Below are 21679 nucleotides of genomic sequence, written 5' to 3'. Positions count from 1 at the left end.
TCTGACATTTCTAATCTATTCTCTGACTGTTGTACATGTTGTACGTTTACGTGTCACTAAAATAAAAAGTTTTCTGTCACTTACATGATAGTAATTTTGTTAGATTACACAGTGCAAAAACGTATGGTTAAATTTATTCTCTTTGGCTCTTTTAAATTATGAGCAACTTATATTTTTTATGACATTTTCCTCCCCATTTTCTAATTAAAAACATGACTTTTTTATTATTTTTATTCTGATTTGAATACTGATTTTGAATGCTGTGCTTCTTGAGGGATTTCCACTGTCACTTGCAACCACAGATAAAAAAGCTTTTTTCAAGAACAGCTTATTGACATTTTAAAAGCTCAAGTTAATATTCAAATTTCAACACCACAGAAGGAGCAAAGTGTGTAGTTAAACTAGCTTTTACCTTGATCACCATTTTGAACATGAGACTGCTCACAAATAAGATAGATGAGCTTGAATGTTGATGAGGATTGAGAATGTAGTATTATGCGTTTCACGGACATCCTGGCTTTGAGATGACATGAGAAGACAGAGATTTGGAGGGAAGCAACAAAAGTAAAGTGGAAAAGTAGTGGAACAGTAGTGCTTGTCAACAACAGATGTTATATTTATGCTGTTATTAAATAATGTCTCTGGAGCTCAGATATTGAACTGTTGGCTTTAAGTGTTTGTCAATACCGCTACAGAGATATTTCACTTGTATCTTAGTAGCTTTATAATTCCCGCCATCAGCTGGTACTTTTTATGTAAGGTCATCAACTCAGTTTTTGCTAAGCTAAAACATAAAACTCTCAGAAACTTTCAGAATGTTTCGGAAGTTTCAATAGTTCGTCAATTTTACCAACCAATGGAATATAAAACAAATCAACATTGTTTTATACAACTTCTCTGCATGACCTGCTCCTGGTAAGGCAGATCATATTCTAATCCTTTCTTGCTTCCTGTGTAACCTGTGGCTCAAAGAACATGAAATGAAACCATAATGATCAACTCAAAGCATTATCTTTGCAACACAGTAATTCAACTACATGTTTTCAGTTTGAGGTTTGTTAGCGTTACTTTCTATGAGCTTCAAAAAATCAATTCCGTTTATCCCAAAGAAATCACCAACAGCATAAAATAAAAACATTAAGGAAGTTTTGCAATGGTTACAAAGTTAATTACAAAGAAGAATCAGTAGCCATGCTCTAAATATAATTGGTTTGTATTTTTTAGGTGCTTTTGTTAGAAAAACAAATTGTGTTTTCATCTGGATGACGGATTTTTTTTAATGTCTGTTTGGAAAAATGTCTGAGCTTGTGTAGGGGAAGCCTAGGTATAAGGGAAAAAATTCAGAATGTATTGTTACGAACCCTTATTTACTTTAACCAGAATACCTAATTCTGTTTTGGCTATAAACATTTGCCCTGCCTATAATACACTAACGCAGGTGCACAGTAATTAGGCCACGGAGAACACCTTGAAGTCATTATAGTCTTGGTGAACACCTTTGTTGAAAATGTATCTGTTAAAAATAAAACTATTAGCCTTTTACAGGACTCCATTTTATCAATACAAGTTTAAGCTCACTTCCTTGATGTAGGTTTACATATTTAACAATGGACCTTGGGCAGATTGAGGGATCCGACTGCAGGGACACTGGCTCCTGCTGTCTTTAAGTGGCTCTCAAAATCCAACTGTTCCATCTTGAGTCTTTACACACGACTTAAGTCATCATGATAGGAAAAAAAGCTTCGCTGACTGAATACACCTCATGATTCTGTTGGATTAAAGAGAGGAAATATCAGTGGATGCTGCTTATTAAACCACTTGTTTAATTAGTCATCAACAAACATGACTATTGAAATGAAATCTGGAGTTTTGGGAAATTTTACTGCTCTAAAGCATACAGTTGTGAGTCAACACATTGCCAAGGTGGAAAGACATCATCAGTAATGGTTGCAAGGCAATTTCCAAACCATTTCAAGTCTATTATTCTACAGCTAGAACAATTTTTCACAAGTGGATAACATTTAGTATAGTTCCCACCAAATTTACTCCAGATCAGACCCTACTGCGCTTAAATGAATAGCAGAAAACCCAAGAGCCCTACCTCATACTCTCCAGGCCTCAGTAAGCATGGTAAATGATAAAATCCATCCTCTGATTAAACCAGCAAGAACAATGTCCTTTGGAAAGATGAGACCAAAGTGGAAATGTTTTGTCATAATGCGTATAATCACAGCATGTCATCACAAACACCTCATACCAGCGGTCAAGCACAGTGTTGGAGAGGTAATGAAATGGGCTTTTTAGGGGAGCAAAACCAAACATTAGGCAATCCTCCCAAGTGCTTAAGCTTTGCAGAAATCAGGTCATCCCCGGACTAAGACCTAAAAGAAAGGTGAAAATCTACAACAGAATGAATAAAAAAGAAAAGAATCAAGATGTTGCTAAAGTGAAATTAGATCTTCCTTCAACCTAGTAAAACTGTTCTGTCTATCATTACAATTCTGTTATCAATGTTAGACAAAAACACATTGTCTGTTTCTGCTGCATTTGCTGTCGCTATTAATTCTAAAACATGCATTCTAAAAGAAACTGTGTACATTTTATAAATATTTGCATCTTTATTGACCATCATTTACAAAATTAAAAGCACACACCACAATCTAAACATACACATTTTGTTTGCCTATGTGGTGGCCATATATAGGACATTTTCATTTGAGGACACTTTAAAAGGCTAATGCAAATCAAATATTTTAAGTATTAACCTTGGCATTTGCGGTGTTTACTCAAGTTACCATAAGCCAGGTGCTGTGGTCATTTATCACTGTTGGAATAAATCTGCACCATCTGCACTGTCCTCTACATGCTCTCAGAGTAACAACATCCTCTGATCCCTTCCTCCATTCACACAGCAGCCACACAGTGATCTAAATAAAATCAGAGGAAAGACAAAGATAAACACACCTGACAGAAACAACATGTAAAAATAAGTGTGCGCAGCCCAGTATAGATGCACATTGCAGAGGTTTGAGTTATTTTCTTTGAGCTACAATGCAGTACAAAGCAATTTTCCATAGCATTTACATGAATGTTTAGACTGGCAAATTCCCTGCTGAAGCCAAGCAGGTGGAGAAGATGGAAGTGTTTGTTTAAGGGATGAACTAAAGAAAGTTTTTATACATTTAAACTTAGTAAATACAGAACAGGTGAAAGGAAAATAAATTAATTCCGGAAATAACTCATAAATGACAAAGAAAGAAGAAGTGGTAATGCAAACAGAGGACAAAATTGGTGACAGACATTGCATTGTTACAAGATTCAACAACTGGCAAATCAAAGTTTTACAAATATTTGCATAAACTTGCAAATGTGGCTATCCTCTGGATTTGAAGTGATTAAATTTGCCTTTACCCTGGATACTTGTGTGAATGTTTCAAAATTATTCCGGGGAAGAAGAGAGAAGCCTTCAAGTATCTCTGACTTGCAAATCGGCTTCCTTGGAAACAAATACCATCCACAAATACAGAACAAAACAAAGACATGGAGGATGCCCAGTGTATACAAAAAGGTCTACACACAGCTGTTAAAATTATATAATAAAGAATATAAGACCAAATAAAATCCTTTCTGACCTTTTTCCACATCATGTTAGTATTGGCTGTGTTATACATGTGACAAGAATAATCAGCATTTTCCTTAAATCTGGAGCAAGGAAGTCTGTTTTTCCAAAGAAAGAATATGATCTGGATAAAATCTCCCAAAACCTTGTGACAAAATGTGTTATGGTCTAAAGGAACCAAATGTGAACTTTTAACTACGTTTCCAAAATGTATGTGTGAAACACCACTGCTTATCTTCAGAAGAACGCCATACCTACAGTGAAATTTGGTGGTGGCAGCATCATACTATGGGGTTTCTGTTCATCAAATACAAGTACACCTCAGTAACTCAGTAACTGATTTAAATGAAAAGGTTAATTTATTTCAGTATCATTAATTATGATGACTTTACACTTTCATCTGATAAAAACATTTAATTTCTTAAAAGATTTCAATATCACATCAGACCAAAAAGGTTCATCTGACAAACGAGTCTCATCGTAACAATTATTCCAGGTTACTGAGGTGTAGAACTAGACTGTGTCTCAAGATGGATAAAATCAAGAGTAGTTCTAAATACTAGTGAACATTCAGATTCAGTGAGTAGAAAGCATGAGATGCAGGATGTTGAGTCCAAGCATACTAACCGTAACCCAGGAGATGTTCTCTAAAACTCATAAAAGTGGAGAATTTTCACAAAGCTGATGGGGCAAATAATGCCAAAGAAGACAATTAAATTTAAAGGTTCCTGACCAAAGAGTTAGTTTACAGCTGTGCACAATTATGCTATAAGGTTGTTGCAGCTTTTTTATCTTTTGGTCCTTTCTCACTGAGCAAATGTGTTTATTTTTCTGTTGAACTGGACAGGATATATGTTGCATTCAAGGTTAACATTTTGAAAAGATTTATCATGATTCCAATGTTTTACATCACAAAAACCTAGAATTTTACAGGGGAATGTTGACTCTTTATACCCACCCTGCAGCTGTGATAATGTTCTTACCACTGAGATGGAGGGCATATAAAGGAAGCTCTTTTCATCTCTTCAAAATAATTGAATCTATAAAAAAAGGAAAAGTGAGCATAAAAAGAATTTTTTTTCCGTTTTGCTCTTTCCATTAACCTAGTCTCAGTTGTTATTTTAAAGGGTATTTCAAAAACTCACTGGAAGCATGCCAGCTGGCTGTATTTTAGCTTAAATAAACATGTTTATGCTGCTGTGCAAGTTCAACAAACCGTTTAAATGAGTCAGAAATTGAATCTTTCATTTTCTTGTTTCATTGTTAGTTTTGATGCCCCAACATGTAAAGGCTGGTACTGTCTACATTGGCAACCTTGAAAAAAATATAACAGCTATTTTTGTGACCTCGTGCCCAATGCTTAAACTGTTTGCTTTTGCCTCACTATTGTATTATAAGATTTGACAATTTATGCCATAAAAATAGCGCCTACACAGATCAATTTCTACCCCCGCTGCAATACCAAAAGTTCCTTAGGTTATATTTCAAATTATACATTTAAAGTATTACTCTGAATGAGTTTCCAGGATGTTCCCAGCAACTTTGAACCACCAATGACCCGCCTTTTACTCTGACTGGCCCCCAAAGGCTTGTCAGCCCCTACAACATGGTAATTAAGTGGGAGCTGCTTGTCAAAAAGCAGCAGTGCTACACATTTCTTATTGGATTACAAGGTGCTGGGAAGGAATGCAGGAACCGAGCAATGCTCCTCTCCCTGCTGCTGGTAGAGGCTGAAAGAAACAACTTGGGTAAAAATGAATGGAGATCCTACCCTTCCCTTCACGGCCACTAACTGCCAATGCAAAATACAGCATGTGCCATTTATTTCCAGAGTCAAAACAACCCACCGTGGGATTTTCTACTGTGAATGTGTGTTTGTGTTTGACTTTGTGGTTCCTAATAGATTCTTAACGTGCAAAGGATTGTAGCATATCAGATGGGTTGAAAGTTAGTGGCGTGACAACGGCAACAGTGGGATGGATGGCTTGGATTAACACCTGGCGAAGGGTTCGTAGGTGTGTGTTTTGGGTTGAGACAACTCTGGTGGTGATAAAGCAATAAACCAAACACATAGTCACTGGAAGGGCAGCCAAATGCTATATGGGCAGCAGGGCAGAAGAAGAATAGAGCTGTTGTATCCAAGCAGGGAAAGTCCACAGCACGTCATTTTATTTTCATTTATCTTGATTTGTGTTTCATATATTTACAGCACTTATGCCAGACTGAGGGGTTTCTGCATGTTTATATTGACTGGATTAAAAGTACACTCATCGCAACGTCAAAAGCGCCAGCACCACCCCTCGATCTCCCTGCGGTTGGAAAAGAGCCGCACTGCTGTATTAAACCAGAGCCTGAAACTCATGGAAAAACTGGGAAGTGAAAGTTGTTGTGCGCATGAGTGCACATTGAGGTTTAAAGAAAACCAATCAAAATAGGTTTGTAAAAAGATATTCAGAGATCAGTGATTAGCGAAACTATGAAAGCCTTCAGATCACAGCTGTGTGTGCCGACTGCTTTTTACTCTCACTTGGGCACTTTAATGTTTTTGTTTAGTAAGGCGTAGGAAGTATTGTTCATTCTGTAGCATCTCTAAGCACTGAGCTCATGGCCACCTCCAGGCCATCCAACTCAGCTGCACAGTAAAGCAGACATATGATGAGAATGTGTGAACTTTGTTTGGGCTTAAATTTGTCTTAATTGGTATATCACCTTCAAACGGGGCAGTTTTCACTGATGACACAAACAGCAATTATAATACATAAATGAAAATATGATAAAAATTAGCAGTACTGTATATTGCACTTTGGAAATGTAACAACAAGTGGATATTGTCCTTAAAATATGAATATTACACCTAAGAATGCAATTATTGTCCACAGGTGTTCATGTTATTGACACTATACTATGCAGAGTTCAGGTTTGCTATCAGTCTGACTGTGGCATGTAATAAGCTGTAAAATCTGCTCTTGTGTGTGATAATGCTGTCTGCTCCACTTCTCCTTAAATTATATTTTGTGTGTTTGTCTTTAAAGAGAAAGTGGGCAGAATGGAATGTGTCCTTGATGATGTGTATGGCTTGATTTTTACAGCGTTGCGTGTATGTTGAGTTTGTGGAAGGAAGGTCAGTCCTAATCTTTTTTTTACAGCTATTTTGATAACTGTCTGGAGAGCAATCTTGTCTGCTTGTGTATTGTTGCTGTACCACACAGAGATACCTGTTGGCCAGGGTGAGGGGTCGACGGCCCAGACCTGCCTTCCTGAGGAGTCTGATGAAGTGTCTCTTTTAGGCCTTTTTCACCATGGCTGCAATATTCACTGACCAGATCTGGTCTAATGATATGTGAGGGCGGTCCACCCTTTTCACTTCGGTCCCACTGGTGGAGAGGAGATGTAGCAGCGGCGCCTTCTTGTGAAAGTTCATCATGAGTTCCCTACATTGAGAATGAGGTGGTTCTCCCTCCATAGTCCAGTGTGCTGTTTACTACCTCCCTGTATGCTGTTTCAACTCCTCCCTTGATTGATTGATTATTGTATCATCTGCATTGGAGAGCCAGTTGTGGGTGTACAGAGTGAAAAGCTTAGAGCTAAGGCAGAAGCCCTGTAGCGAACCAGTGCTTATTGTGAGCTTGGAGGAGACCATTCCTCCCATCCTGACGTCAGGTCTGTCTGTGAGTAAGTTCAGAACCCATTTGCAGGTGGTAGTTAGGACTCCCAGGTCGACCAGCTTTCCAACCGCCTTCCCAGGCCAAATGGTGCTGAAGGCAGTGGTGAAGTCAAGGAAGAACATCCTGACATACACTTAGCCACAGTCCAGGTGCTGCAGAGTGAGGTGTAGGGATGTGGCAACTGCATCATCCACTGACTTGTTTGGACAAACTGGAGAGGATCAATGTTTTCAGGCACCAAATAGTTTATGTGCCCAAGCACCTACTTTTCCAGGCAGTTCATGGCTGTGACTGTCACGATCTGAAGTCATCTAAAATCGATGCATCAGGTCTTTTTGGGACTGGGATGAATATGGAGGTCTTGAAGCAGTGAATTACTACAGCTTGTGTTAGTGAATTGTTAAAAATGTCTGTGTACACATCTGCCAGCTGGTCTGCACAACCATTTAGAACTCTAGGTGAGCCATCATCAGGACCAGTTGCCATACGAGCATGTGCCAGCTTCAATGCCTTTAAGACCTGGGTGTGTGTAACCTGTATAGGGGGTTTCTCTGGCTTACAGGGGAATTTTGTGGTGTGTCGGTATTTTGTCTGTCAAACCAGGCATAAAAATTGTTTAGTCTCTCTGGCCTTAGTGCTGCTGTGTTTCCTGTAGTTAGTGATTGACTGAATGCCCTGCCACAAATTACGAGTGTTGTTCTGCATATAGAACCTTTCTAGTTTCTGGGAGTACGCTTTGCATAACTCATATTGGGTCCACTTATACTCTTCCTTATCCGCATTTTTGTTAATATCTTTCATTTAATGAGTAAAACGAGGTTAATCCTTTTTGTTTACTTGTAATTAAAATCACTTTCTTTAAATAAATCAAAAAAAATATAGAGATATTAATATGTGACTGAATAAGGACTGCATATTTATTTAGATTCTACTTTTTTCATATCTGCATGGTAATGGTAATGCTAGCAGATGCTGATAGAGATACTAGCATGCTAATAACAGTAACGTATCGTCTTCATCTGTTGACTCTTAATGCATGTCTTAGCATACAAATGCATTGCACAGCTGAAGTTACACTCAAAAAATAATCGAGGCACATCCTAGACAAAATAGAAAGATTTTGCCTTTGCATGAATGCAATGAGTTCAGTTTTAATAAGAGACTCAAATGTATGTTGTGCAAACAAAACTTAGCTGAGCTTATTCCTGAGCTTATTAATGTTTATCTGCTGGTGCAGCATTCAAACTGTGTTGTGCTGTGATATTGCATAAAATATCAATTCTGCTGGAACTATGAAAAGACAGATTTTATCTTTTGAAAATCTAATAAAAATGCTTCTCAGCCGAGCAACAAGGTATGAAGAAAAACTGTAATGTATCCATAAGTGCAAAACGCTAACTCATAGAGATTTCGAGTACATACATTCCAATTAATCCTTACTATCCAATAGTGCAATGAGATTCAGTTTATTATTCAAATTGGTAAAACGTTTTTCTATCTAAGGAAACCCAGCAGATTGCATTAAATCAGTGACTTGCAGCATTCACTCCTCCTGGATGAGGGGAAGCGACAGTGGACAGTCACTTGCATTGACTTTGCAGCAATCCTCATACTGAGCATACATGCCGCGACAGTGGAGAGGAAAAACTCCCTTTTAACAGGAAGACACCTCCAGCAGAACCAGGCTCAGTGTCAGCGGCCATCGCCTATGACCGACGGAGGATTTGAGAAAACAGAGCAGAGACACAAAAAACAGGGTGTCTGCCTCACGGACTAAAACTGGGAACTGGTTCCACAGGAGAGGAGCTTGATAACTAAAGGATCTGCCTCCCATTGTTCTTCTGAAAACTCTAGGAACCACCAGTAAACCTGCAGCCTGAGAACAAAGTGCTCTGTTAGGAATATATGGAACAATCAGATCTCTGATGTATGATGGAGCTAAATCATTAAGGGCTTTATGTGTGAGAAGGATAATTTTAACTTATGTTCTGGATTTAACAAGGAGCCAATAAAGGGAAGCTAAAATAGGAAAAATATGGTCTCTCTTTTTAATATTCATCTGAACTCTGTCATCATAACCCTGTTTCTCTCCTAGACATACAGTAGCTACTGGCTGAGCTTTCACTGTGACTAATTGTATGTGCTCTCTCTCATACTCTAAACTTGAAAACTGGCTCAGAGTTTATCTGTTTTTTCTTCCTAAATGAAACCACTACAGGAGCTACATCCATAAACATTTACTTTTCCTTCCGATAGAAAGTACTCCTGGATCAGTGATTCTGTGTTCTTTTTGTGTCTCTGCTCTGTTCTCTCAAACCCCCAGTCGGTCGTGGCAGATGGCCGCTCACACTGAGCCTGGTTCTGCTGGAGGTTTCTTCCTGTTAAAAGGGAATTTTTCCTCTCCACTGTCGCTACATGCATGCTCAGTATGAGGGATTGCTGCAAAGTCAACGCCAGTGACTGTCCACTGTCCCTACTGTTTCCTTAGATAGAAAAACCTTAACTACTGACTGAGTTGTTTGATGGTTAGGATTAATGGGAATGTATGTAACTGACTTGAAAGCTATATGATTTGATTAAACTGACTTAGCCCATTTTAAAGTTACCCACCTTTCACACAATGCAACAGGAAACAACACTCTCCAATTATTTTTAACTCTGCCTTCCTCCCTCCCTGTTGGATGGAGTAAGGGGGAGTCAGGTTTAGCCTAAACCGGCTCAGTTATGGTTGAAGTGCAAACACACCCTCCATTTCTGCTAACTGTGCGACCCCTTCTCTTTTCCAATGGTTATAATCAGTCTGACAGAGAGAGGTACCCCCAATCCTTGTGGTTTTTAGTATGACAATGGCCATCAGTGGGCTCTACATGGACAAACTTTATCAGTTTATTATTTTACTTAGTACCCCTACACATAGCCCATCCTAAAATGGCCAAACTCTAACACTCAGTAGTTTATTCTAACCTCGTTAACAACCCCGCACCATTCCAAACCCTTTGTGAAGTGCCTTGAGACGACATGTGTTGTGATTTGGCGCTATATAAATAAAACTGAATTGAACTGAATTGTCTGATAATGATCTACTATAATGAAATTGTGTGAAGTACTGGGTTAAATTAAACTTAAAGGTTATTAAAAATTGATCAGACAGGACGGTGTTATGAGGAAACATTGTTATTTCTTGACACTCAATGCCATATGTCTACACAAGGTCCAGAGAATGAAGACAAAGGTGAGTAGGTTTGCTAATGTTTTGAGCAAAGCTAGTTAAAAGGTATTACAAATAGGGCACTACAATTTTCTGTAAAACATCAGTTATGTTGACATGAAAGGTTCCCCTGTTTATGTGATACATCTATGACATTTCATCTTGGTGGATGTTGTCAGTTATCTATTTGTTGAAAATGGAATCAATATAAGATAATGGCTTAGTTCTCTAAGTGCTGACAAAGTGACATTCAACCCTTTAATGTGTACAAACAACAAACACACGCGGTGACTTTGTTGTCTCTTTTTCTCTTGAAACAGGAGCTACTTAAAAGCTGAGACTTATTTCTCATACTGTTTTGTGTGTGTTTGTGTGTGAGCGTGTTTTTCTTTCCCTAACCTCACAGCATGAAGGTAAGTCACTGAGGTCCCTAAATGGCAAACAACACCTGCATGCTCTAAACAAAATGTTACTGTGTGAACTACAACAGTAGACAAGAGAAAGGTGGAGGGGTGAGGAGGAGACAGGAGGTGAGTCAACAATCCAGTTCCCTCTGCTGACATGTTTAATCCCACACTTTGGGAATGAGGCAGAAGTAAGAACCTTCAGCAGATACTTATCAGTGCCAGTTAGGGTAGACAAACATTGTCACCTTCTGCTCTGCAGCCAGCTGCTGCCAGAGCAGCCATAAAACCTTCCAAGGTCGTAACTTTGCTTCAATGTATCCCAAGATTTGATACTTTGGGGCTGTAAATGTGACATAGTTGAAGTCCCCTTTCTGTTTTTTAATGGAGAGCTACTCTCACCAACATCAACGCCAATTTGTATGAAGTTTATTTGACAGGGATAATACAATAAACAATCCTCCAAAGAACGCATTTGCTCTGTAAATAAGCTGAACTGGTGAGCTGTTCCACTAAAAGCTGATCTGAAGCTGAAACAGTTAGTAATAGTAGAAGAAAACAATTACTGTAAAAAGATAATTTAATCCTCTAGTTTTATTGCTGTGTAAAATAAGGCTAAAACTGTCAAATCTTTTTGAATCCATTGAAAAATTAACACAAACACACTGCTAATAGCAGTTTAGCTCCCAGGCTTTGAATGTTAGGCTTTTTCCACATGCATCAGCTTTTTACATCTTTTAAAATCATTTATGTTTTTCATAGTCACAGTTAAACTTATACTCTGCTATGCTAGTGTTAGCAGTTTAGAATATGTGCTGATGTTAGCATTTTTGCTAATCCTTGCATAATACCTACCATTAGCATATTAGCTAATTGTTATCACACATCATTACATACCAAAGTTAGCCGGTTAACTAAGATTGGCAATTTGGCCACTGAATCATATATTCTAAAATGCTATTTTTGGCATTTTAGCCTGTGTGCTAATGTTAGCATATTCACTAATGCTGGCATAATACTTACTATCAGCAATCCAAAAGGTGTGGGTTGGATCCCAGCTTCCTCCTGCCACATGTGGATGCGCCCCCAGGCAAGGCACTTAACCTCCAGTTGCCTACCGATCCACGAATCGGTGTATGAATGTGTGTGCACTTGTGAGTGCAATTGCATACATGTGCATATACAGTGCTTTGAGTGGTTGGTATGACTGGAAAAGCACTATTTAAGTTAAGTCCATTTACCATTTTCCATTGAGTCCATCAAACAATCAACTTTTCGTTGTGGTCAAATAGCCCCATCTTTGTCTCGTCTGGCCATACAACATTTCAACCTGAAAGACTCACAACAAGAAATACGAAAATGGCAATTAGAGAAGTTTATTGGCAAATGATTATTTCTTTGGCGCTCGGACCCCGGAGGAAGATATGAATGCTGAGAATAACATGAGCTTGAATGGACATCTTTGGTTTAGGATTAGAGATGTCTTCCCCCCTGGGATCCGACTGGTGGTGGGGTGAAGGCCAGAGGAGGTGAACAGACCGGGAGGAGAATGGAAGGAAGATGGTGGAGGTGGGGTGGAGGAGGGTCGAGCTCGGCTGAAGAGCAGGAGGGATCCATGATTGTCGGTCCTTAAAAGCAGAGCAGAGCGTCAGAGGGTGATTGCCTGAAGAGGCATGCGGACTTGACGCTGCTTGATGGAGGGGAGACGCATGGAGGAGTCATTGGATGGAGCAGGTGCTGAGGGTGAGTCTTTCAGTCTGAATTTTTGTCAAAACTCCATTTCTCCAGAAGGCTTGTCTACATGAGTAGTTGCTAATTTTATTCGTGCTGGAAGATGTTGGAATTGGAGCAGGCCTTCCTTTCTTGGTCAGCATGTTCCCAGTCCCTGGAGATGTAAATCTGGCTGAAGTGCAAGCAATGACACCGGTCTTTACCAGCTTCCAGATCATGGCAGACTTGAGCCTTGATGGTTGCTAAGTTTTTCCTGAACATCCCAATTAATTTATTGTCTTTTCTGGGTGAAACTTTGGATTTTCTTCCAGATCTTGGCAAAGAGCTGACACCTTCCAAAATCTTGTATTTACATACAGTTGTCTGAACGGATTATCTTGGAATCTGCAGTACTTTAGAAGGGGCTACAAAAGCCTTTCCTAACTCATGCACATTGACGGGTCTCTTTTTAGTACCTCTCTGAGTTGTTTAACTTTCACAATGTTCAAAGTATTGGTCAGTCCAATGAGGACTGTCAAATAAATCCTTTATATGCCACCACAGAGGAAGAAGCAACTGCAGTCATTCATGATCACTAATCAGAAGTTAAAAGGCCATGACCTTTGTCAAATTAAAACCACTTATTGAAAGATTTAGGTTAATGATTAGAGAACATTCTTGATAAAGTCATGTGAAACAATTAGCACAACCAATGACAAGCTATGTTTTTCTAACACATTTGGTCATTTGGAATGTAATGTCAATTCTAATACTGAAAAATGAAATCATTATTTAAAGAGGACTTAAAATAATTGGAAATCAGCCATTGCACTTCATGGAAAATAGTGTACAGGTGGAGGACCTTCAGATCAACTGCCAACATGCCCAGGTATGGCATTCCAAGCAACTTCACCCTTAAAGCAGTCAGCAAGATGCTAAAAGAAGTTTCCAAAAACCCTATAATGTTAATGCAGGACCCACAGCAGACTTGCTATTGTTTATATGAATGTGCATGCTTGTACAAAATCAAAATGTCTCTTTCATCGCAGGTGTGCAAGGAGAAAACCATTACTCTCTAAGAAAACATGTAGGCCAGACTGAAGACTTTATTATTGGACTCACGATCAAAGATCAAATGCTGAATTCAACTGTGTATCAGGGGGTGATTAAAGAAAATGTGACAATCTGTAAAAAAATCAAACCTGAAGTGGAACTGGACCCTGAAATGCGACAATAACTCAACATATACCAGTAAATCCACCAGAGAGTGACTAAGAAGTTACAAAATGAAAACGGGCTGAAAGTGAAGAGTCGGGCAGAGACAGATAGATGGCTGCATCCTACAATGTTATTCAAAGATAGGGATAAAACTAACTAGTTGGAGGTAATGTGTCCCAACTTTTTTCCACAGCTAGAAAATGCTTTTTTGTTGAAATTTTTTGTTTATTGATAAAAGAAGGTTAACTTTTCTTGTTAAACTTTAATAAAATCTTTTTCTTTTCTGTAAATGTTCTCACCTGTGGGTTCCCTTGCTGAACTTCCATACTTTTTATTTAGGTGTTCCACTAGAATTTATGAATAAATTTGTATGTTTTATTATAAATCTGAAGTACTTAAAAGAACATGGCTTACAAGAGGGCTATAAATTCATGCAGAAATCACATCACATTCTTCCTAAATATATGAAAACAAGTCCCCCAGCCTTCACCAAAGAGCATTTTTTTTTTTTTATTGGAGCTCATACTTCTCCTGACACTAAGAAATGTAATTATGAGTTTAAATCTTAAAATTCTCACACAAACTCAATCTCCCCGTCATGGCTTCCTTCGGTGAGCTTAAGAGTTAGCACAAAATGGTAAAGGTAACAGAAAAACCTGCTCTCAGGACAGTTCAGTGGTTCGGCTGCAGAGTCACGCTGCTGAAATGCTAACATTTGTGGCAGAGAGAGATTAGTGACGTTTTTTCTTACCCTCCTGACTTGTTCATTATTGCACAGATCAGTGTTCACCAGTTCAAGTTAAATCCATGTTTGGAGTTGTCTTTCAACGCACACACACACACACACACACACACACACACACACACACACACTCTTGTTTTGCTATATGTAGTGAGGACCATGTGTTGACTCCCATTGACTTCCATTGATTTTCAGTCATTTTCAACCCTTTCTATGCCCTAACCCTGACAATAACCCTAAACCTAACCATTACCAGTTCATGCCTAACCCTAACCTTAACCTAAACTCAATTCACACCTTAGTCCTAAACCTAACCGTTAGCAAAATAGGTCGTGAGGACCAGCAAAATGTCCTCACTTTGGTACAAACGGTCCTCAATTAGATGGTGAAATCGGGAAAATGGTTCTCACTGTGATGCCAAGACAGGAACACACACACACACACACACACACACACACACACACACAAACACACCGAGAGGGAGAGGCCATAGCTGAAAAGGCATGAGCACAGACACACATCTTGAGCAGATGAGGTGATGCTGCTCCCAGATTTATGGCCTCGTATCGCGTTTCAACCCCCCTGAAGAGCGGTTAATCCACATCCAGTGCGTGTAGCCTCAATAATCTGTGTTGTTTGTGAATAAAAACAATCTGTAACATCTCTTTAATAATTTCAGCATGGCTGAGTTGTTAGCAGCTGATGTTGTAGAATCTTAATTGGCTGACATTTATTTGACAAACCTAATGAATTATAGTGAAGATGCTGCAGCTTCATTAGTTTTTTCCATAAATTATCCAGGATGGACAGATGGATACATCTCTGCTGTACTCCTTTTATTGATTCATGTTCAACATCTATAAAAAACAATTCAAATATTCTCCTTTATTTGCGATTAAAAAAATTAAATAGGCCATTATTGGTTAACTATTAATTCTGGTTTAACAGGACATCTTGACTTTTTTGGCTTCAAGTTTATTTATTTTACTTCTCTGAGGGTTTTTTATATACCATAATTCATGTAGTGTTTTAGCTGGGGGAAACTAGCTGTGCAAGATGAATACATTTTGACTATACATGGATAAACGTTGGTTGTTTAAATTTCCATCTTATTTTAAATTCAACTTGAATGCTTGGTTAAAACAAGCTAATTTAAGTTCAAAATCCTCACAATTTACACCAGAATGGGAGGTTAAAATATAGTTTTTAGTGTTGGAGCAATTGCAGTCAAAACACACATCCAAATATTCTTATATATTACATATATATATTTTGATTGTGTTTATGTAATTGCAACTCTGATCTGCTGTACAATAAACAATGCATCTGCGCTGTTATTTAAGTTGAAAATATAATCAAATTTGGAGATTTTCTTTTCACAAAGAAGTCCGTCTTATACACTTTATTGACATTAAAAACAATAAACATTGGATAATGCTTAAATACTCTACACAATAATGTTATTAAAACATGCAGATGTAAAATATAATATCCTGTACATATTACACAAAGAACAAATTCCATACAGATTAATTTTTTTAAGCAGTGCCTGTGTTTTTATTTGAGCCCAAAGCATTTTGTAGTGCAAGAAAAGGGATCCTGATCACAGTTAATGGAATGCTCGGCTCATTGCCGATGTGGGTCGTTTCAGTATGGCTTCCACTGAAAAGGAAAGAGGCTCGCTAGACGCCATCTTGTTCCCCACAGGTTTGGTCGAAAAGTCCTTGCCGTACCTTTTTGTGGCTTTTCCAGCCTGAATGTCCTTGTTATTCACCTCCCTGAACTTTAGGGCTGCCTCTTCAAGCAGCTCCTTACAGTACGGAGCTCTGATCTCCGGCCCGGATCCGCCGATGTTTTTCTCAGCCAGTGAGTGCTGGATAAGGTTGTGGAAGGAGTCGAGTTTCATGGAAAACTTAGCACTGTCCTTGCTTAGCTTTGAGTTGTGGGAATGACTGTTGTTAGGGAAGGAGTGTCCGAAGCTCCTCTTTGGAGGAGAGAAGGCTGAGTACTCCTTCGGCCCAACTTGGGAGACACTAGGAGGTTTGGGATCTGGCCGTTGGAGGACCGATGAGTCCTGCAGGGCAGCTGCTCGGGATCCCTCCAGTTTAGCAGCAAGAGCGGCCACGGTCTCTTGCTCTGGCAGTTGGCTCTCAGCAGGCATCACTTTGGGCTCCCACACAGCGCCTGGCTTCATGTTCTGCATTGTGGTGGCGTTGAACAGGCACTGCTGATAGAGTAAAGCGTCGCCTAGGTTGGCTGTGCCACGGGGCCACGTCATGAAGCTGCCTCTTGACTGCTGCAATGGGTAATGGCGGTAGGTGGTGGCCACGCTGACGTTGGAGGAGATTAGCTCGACGTTGGCTGAGCTGCTGGGATACTGCACGGGCAAATCCAGACAGCTGGAGCCGAGGAAGCCGCACAGCTCTTTGGGCTGATGCTCCCCCTGAGCTGCTGGAGGAAAGGCTGTTTTGTAGGAGCTGTACTCAGCGGCGCGGTGGACCATGCCGCTGGGGAAGAGCAGCGGGGCAGGGGCGGTCTGGTTGTTCTCCATCAGCTCTCGCTCTTTGTATTCGCGCTCAAGCATGATGGTCTCCAGCTCCTTGTCAGCAAAGGCCCTCCTCTTCCTCATGCGGTCGCTCAGCGGTGGAGGAAGGGAGGCGTTGGCTGCCAAGAATGGATCAGCCTGCACTGGACGGTATCCTGATAGAAAAAAAGAACATTAAACCATGTTAGCAAATCGATTACTGCAGTAAATGCCTGCAGATGTTTTTAAACAAAAACAACAGTTTGCACTTTTGATCAGTCAGTTTCTATCAAATTATTTGTCATATTCAAGAATAAAGCTGTGCACATGTTGCAACAGTGGAGAAAGTTTACTGCTCACAGATGTCAGTGAGTCTGCATGACTGATGTTAAAGGAACAGCAGACGGGAATAAAGAGGCTTTGGAAACAGAAAGGAGAAGATTTGCAAAGAAAGGTTTTTATTTCTGATGCCTTACCTTCAAGGATGCTTTTGGCGAGCATTGTAGAGGGTCGAATGTGTCGCTGATAAATCCTCCGCTCCGCTGGAATTTGTTTCCCAGAAATCCCTTTCTTATCCTGACACACAGGGAAGAGAAAAGAAAAACCTTAAATCCTGCTGTCAGGATGTTTTTCTTGAATCTTGAGTAATAACTGATTTGTTACAGCTGAGCTTCGGCTGTATGTTTGGATAATTTAAACTCTCTAAAATAACACTAGGTAAATATGGGTTATTACTCAGACTTCTAATGTTATTATAATATTTAAAACTGAATCAGGGTGAGCAAGAGTAATCCCAGGATGTAAATCTCCCATTTAATTTAATGCTAAAGATGTTAAACATGTTATAACCTCAAAATGTAATATTTCAAGTATTACAAAATAAGTATTTACAACATCTTAGCAAATTGTTTGTTGAAGAGCAGAGGTTAAAATCCGACCAAACTAAGAAACAAGCAGACATTTAAATGAAGCACCATGAACATTTTAACAGGGAATTATTACTGTAAACGTAAACAGCTTTAACAGTTTACAGCTAATATATCCATGTCACTTATTCAAGAACAACTGTTTAATCTTTTTCTGCTTCTAAGTGCATATTTATTGTGACAAATTAATACAGGTGGGTGAATTAGCGGGAATAAAAATCAACTAAACTAAGACAATTTAAATGTATTTTGTCTATAACAACACACCGGTCACATTCACACCCAGACATGGGCATCAATCTGGTCCCTGATTATAAAATTAAATCTCCAAAGCAAACCTACAAATAATCATAGGAATAAGAAAATGTAAATGTTGAAAGAACAAAAATTATTACAGTTATGTGCTGTTATTCTACAGGGGGGAAATAAATGTTTTCAGGGGTTTATATATATTTTAAATCTGTTTTTAGTTTTAGCTGTGTAACCTTGAATATATCCTCATCATTTGTTTATTTGTATTGGGTTTTTTTACTACTGGACTCAATTTATTTTTAAATCAGATGAAGCTCTTAGTTTTCTTAGCTTTATCATCAAATTTTGTATTTATGCACAGACATCAGTAATTTTAGGTTCCTAATCTTCTTAAAAATAGAAAACAAACCAAACTGAAGCCCTAAACACAGAAGCAAAGATTAGAAAATAAAATTTACAGTTTTATTTTTTTTTTTTCCAAAATGTAAGGCCGAGATTTCTTAAGGCTGAAATAATTTGAACACTTCCAATGTATTTGACTCAAGTTCCCGTTTGAAAGACGGAAAATCATCAGTACTGATCCATTGGAGAGTAAGCTATTGGAATAACAAGGTACGGGTGTGTAGGGATTTACAGGAAGCTAAGCACAACGAGACACTGCATGAAGAAAATTCACTGTTCCAGCTTTAAATTGCTGAGATTCGCACTCGAGGGATGATTTTGTATTGTGCTGTTTTTTCTAAACACTGAACTGTCTGAGCTACTGAATCCAATGTTTTATTAGTAAGTATTAGTCGTATTGTCTAAAAAATAGCACAGGTTTAAAACATCTCACACTCCGCAGACTCAAACAAAACCAGAAAAATATCTGTAAACACCCACAGGCAGAAAACGACTAAATGAACAATCTCATAATTACAACTGAATTATAATCACTGAAATTTAGAGTTGCTTGAAATTAGAAAAATGGCAAATTGACATGTTAAATAATGCGAAGATGTTATCGATTGTGATTAACCAAGATTTTCCCCTTTTACAACATAAAGAGCGTAACAAATAACAGCCTGCCAAAATGCTGCCAAATGCTGCATCCAAGCAGTCCTTTAAGATTGAGATTTTGTATATGCTGATATCGGGATTACAATTCGATATATAGGGTTGAGGCTGAATTATATACAAATTTATAGATGAAAAGGAAAGTCGGGAGATATGTGCAGTGGAGTATAACAGGACTATGGAGCCTCAGGCAGTGTCTTTCTAAAGAAACAGATTTGTGGCAAATGAATCAAATTCTAATACAGTGTTTTAGCAAGTGTTAAAACTAACCGTCATTCTGTAATAACTTCAATCATGTTGTAGATGAAAAATGTTTATGATGCTTACATAAAAATTATTCTATTACTTTAAGGTTTTTCCCTTATATTACTTGGGGGGAAAGGGTCGCACAGCCACAGAAAGAGAACCTGAATAATCTGGAAATCTTTTTTGTGCAGGACTGAGAATGTCTCCTTATGCAAACTCTGATTTGAGTAGACCACATTTGACTGTGTCTTCTCAAACCCAAAAACCAAAGTATCCCTGACTGATCTGACCTATTTTTTTATTTCTTATTTCCAGGTGAAAAATGTTCTCAACCCATAGGCTTACCTCCGTGGCCTGCTGCCTCCTCAGGGCCACCTGCGCCGCCATCACCCGCTGCCTCTCCACCACCAGCAGGCAGTTGGCGCACTGGCAGTCCCTCCATCTGCAGAAGCGCTTGTGGCCCTTCAGGCAGGACACCACTCCGTGGTTGCGGCAGCGAGCGCATTTCGGCGTACGGCTTAGCTTCCTCTGGTCGCCCGAGCTCAGACTGCTGGGGCCCGGCTTCCCGTCGCTCTTGCCCCCCTCAGCGTCGTCCTCGGAGCCGGCGGCGACTAGCGGCGCAGAGCCCGGGCGGCTGCAGCAGGAGGAGTCCTCTGGAAGCTCGTCGCTCTCTGCCTCCAGACTCTCCACGTCGATTTCAAACTCGCAGCCCGCGCTGTCTGACATGTCTGCCTGAAGTGCTCTACCTCCGCGTTAAACACGTGTTATTTCTGTAGAATAAATAAAGTAATGAAGCAAAATAATGTCTTACACAAACCGAAATAATAATATTTCTCAACCAAAGTGTAAAAAAGCAAACCCAACTTCTGTTATATAAATTAAAGCTCCAGTTTACCAAGTTTGCAATTGTATTATAAATCTTTGTAATACCCCAATCACAACCAAACGTGAATGAAATTAAGAATAATTTTGTTAAACTTGCAGGGAAATAATAATAATAACAATAAACTATAGTGTACGTATAGAAATAATTGAATTGAAAAGAAATCAAATTTTTTACCTTATCAATAGGTAGTGTCATTAGGATTATTAAAAGCCTTTATATTATTTTAATACTTGAGTAATTTTATTAACTTGATTAACCAGCTGACAAATGAGTGAACCTGGTATCTAATTCTGAAAGATGTTAAGAAACGTTTTTTTTAATTACGACTTATTCTCAAATTCAAATTCAGACAACTTCATTAGTCTCAATGAGCAACTAATTTATAGTATCCCAGCATATTAATTCCCTTGTAAATTAAGTCCTCAAACTCCAAACCAGCAGTCAATGTGATACAGCAAGACACAGAATAAAAAAACTATAAGGCTGTATGGTTCTTAAAACATAATTCTGCCCGAGTTTCCGCCCTTGGTGAAGTATCTGGCAATCAGTAAAATGTTAATTTCTAAGGACTAATGTTGACAAGCCTCAGTCAACTTGTAACACATCCAGAAGACGCGATTCTTTAGCCCTGAATTAAAACCCCACTAAAAGAGTTCCGCTCACCTCCAGTGGTCCGGGGAAGTGGTAATCGGGTTCTTGGGGCTGTGATGAATGACACACGCCGCCCAGGCTCCAACTTTGAAGGCCAATTAGAGGTTAATCGAGCGGATGAATGAGGGCCGCGAACACGTCCAACTTTCTTCTGAAGCTGATATCCAGGAGTGACGCTCCTATGAACCGCTCTAGGCTGGGCTTTCTGCGCGCTGATTGGCTGTTTCCAAATCATCCCGAACCAATAGGATTGCACAGCAGTTTTTCCTGCAGGCAGACTCCTCCCCACGGCTGGAGATAGTAACGGCCAACTGTAATGTGATTACTTCTAATGTAATGTTGTAGATAAAACGTAAAAATATGAAAAAGTTATCTAAAAAGTGCAAATGTTACCTGTTTTAAAATGTTATGTTGACTTAAAGGACATTAATTCAACACTGGTGCATAAAGACATCTTAAAAGGAAAGCTAAGTTTTTGAGATAAGAGCTACTCTACCTAGTTTTCCACTGTATATTTGTCTTTTTATTGAAAAATAGCTATATGAAGAAGTTATTTAAACAGTAGAAATATT

The 21679-nt window shown here is 39.0% G+C and overlaps 1 protein-coding gene across 1 annotated transcript; it reads right to left on the bottom strand.

The window, feature by feature from the left end:
* Window positions 1-15953: 15953 nt before the first annotated feature.
* On the bottom strand, window positions 15954-21275 carry dmrt2a (doublesex and mab-3 related transcription factor 2a). The gene is made up of 4 exons (XM_047380724.1): window positions 21120-21275; window positions 19916-20340; window positions 17567-17666; window positions 15954-17266 (listed from the first exon to the last, which is right to left on the bottom strand). The coding sequence occupies exons 2-4, from the start codon at window positions 20294-20296 to the stop codon at window positions 16176-16178; spliced, it is 1572 nt and encodes a 523-aa protein (XP_047236680.1). The 5' UTR covers window positions 20297-20340; window positions 21120-21275; the 3' UTR covers window positions 15954-16175.
* Window positions 21276-21679: the final 404 nt, after the last annotated feature.

Source organism: Girardinichthys multiradiatus, chromosome 12, assembly GCF_021462225.1.
Source record: "Girardinichthys multiradiatus isolate DD_20200921_A chromosome 12, DD_fGirMul_XY1, whole genome shotgun sequence".
Classification (NCBI taxonomy): Eukaryota; Metazoa; Chordata; class Actinopteri; order Cyprinodontiformes; family Goodeidae; genus Girardinichthys; species Girardinichthys multiradiatus.
Note: the sequence above shows the minus strand (reverse complement) of the source record. Positions and strands in the feature narration are given on the sequence as shown.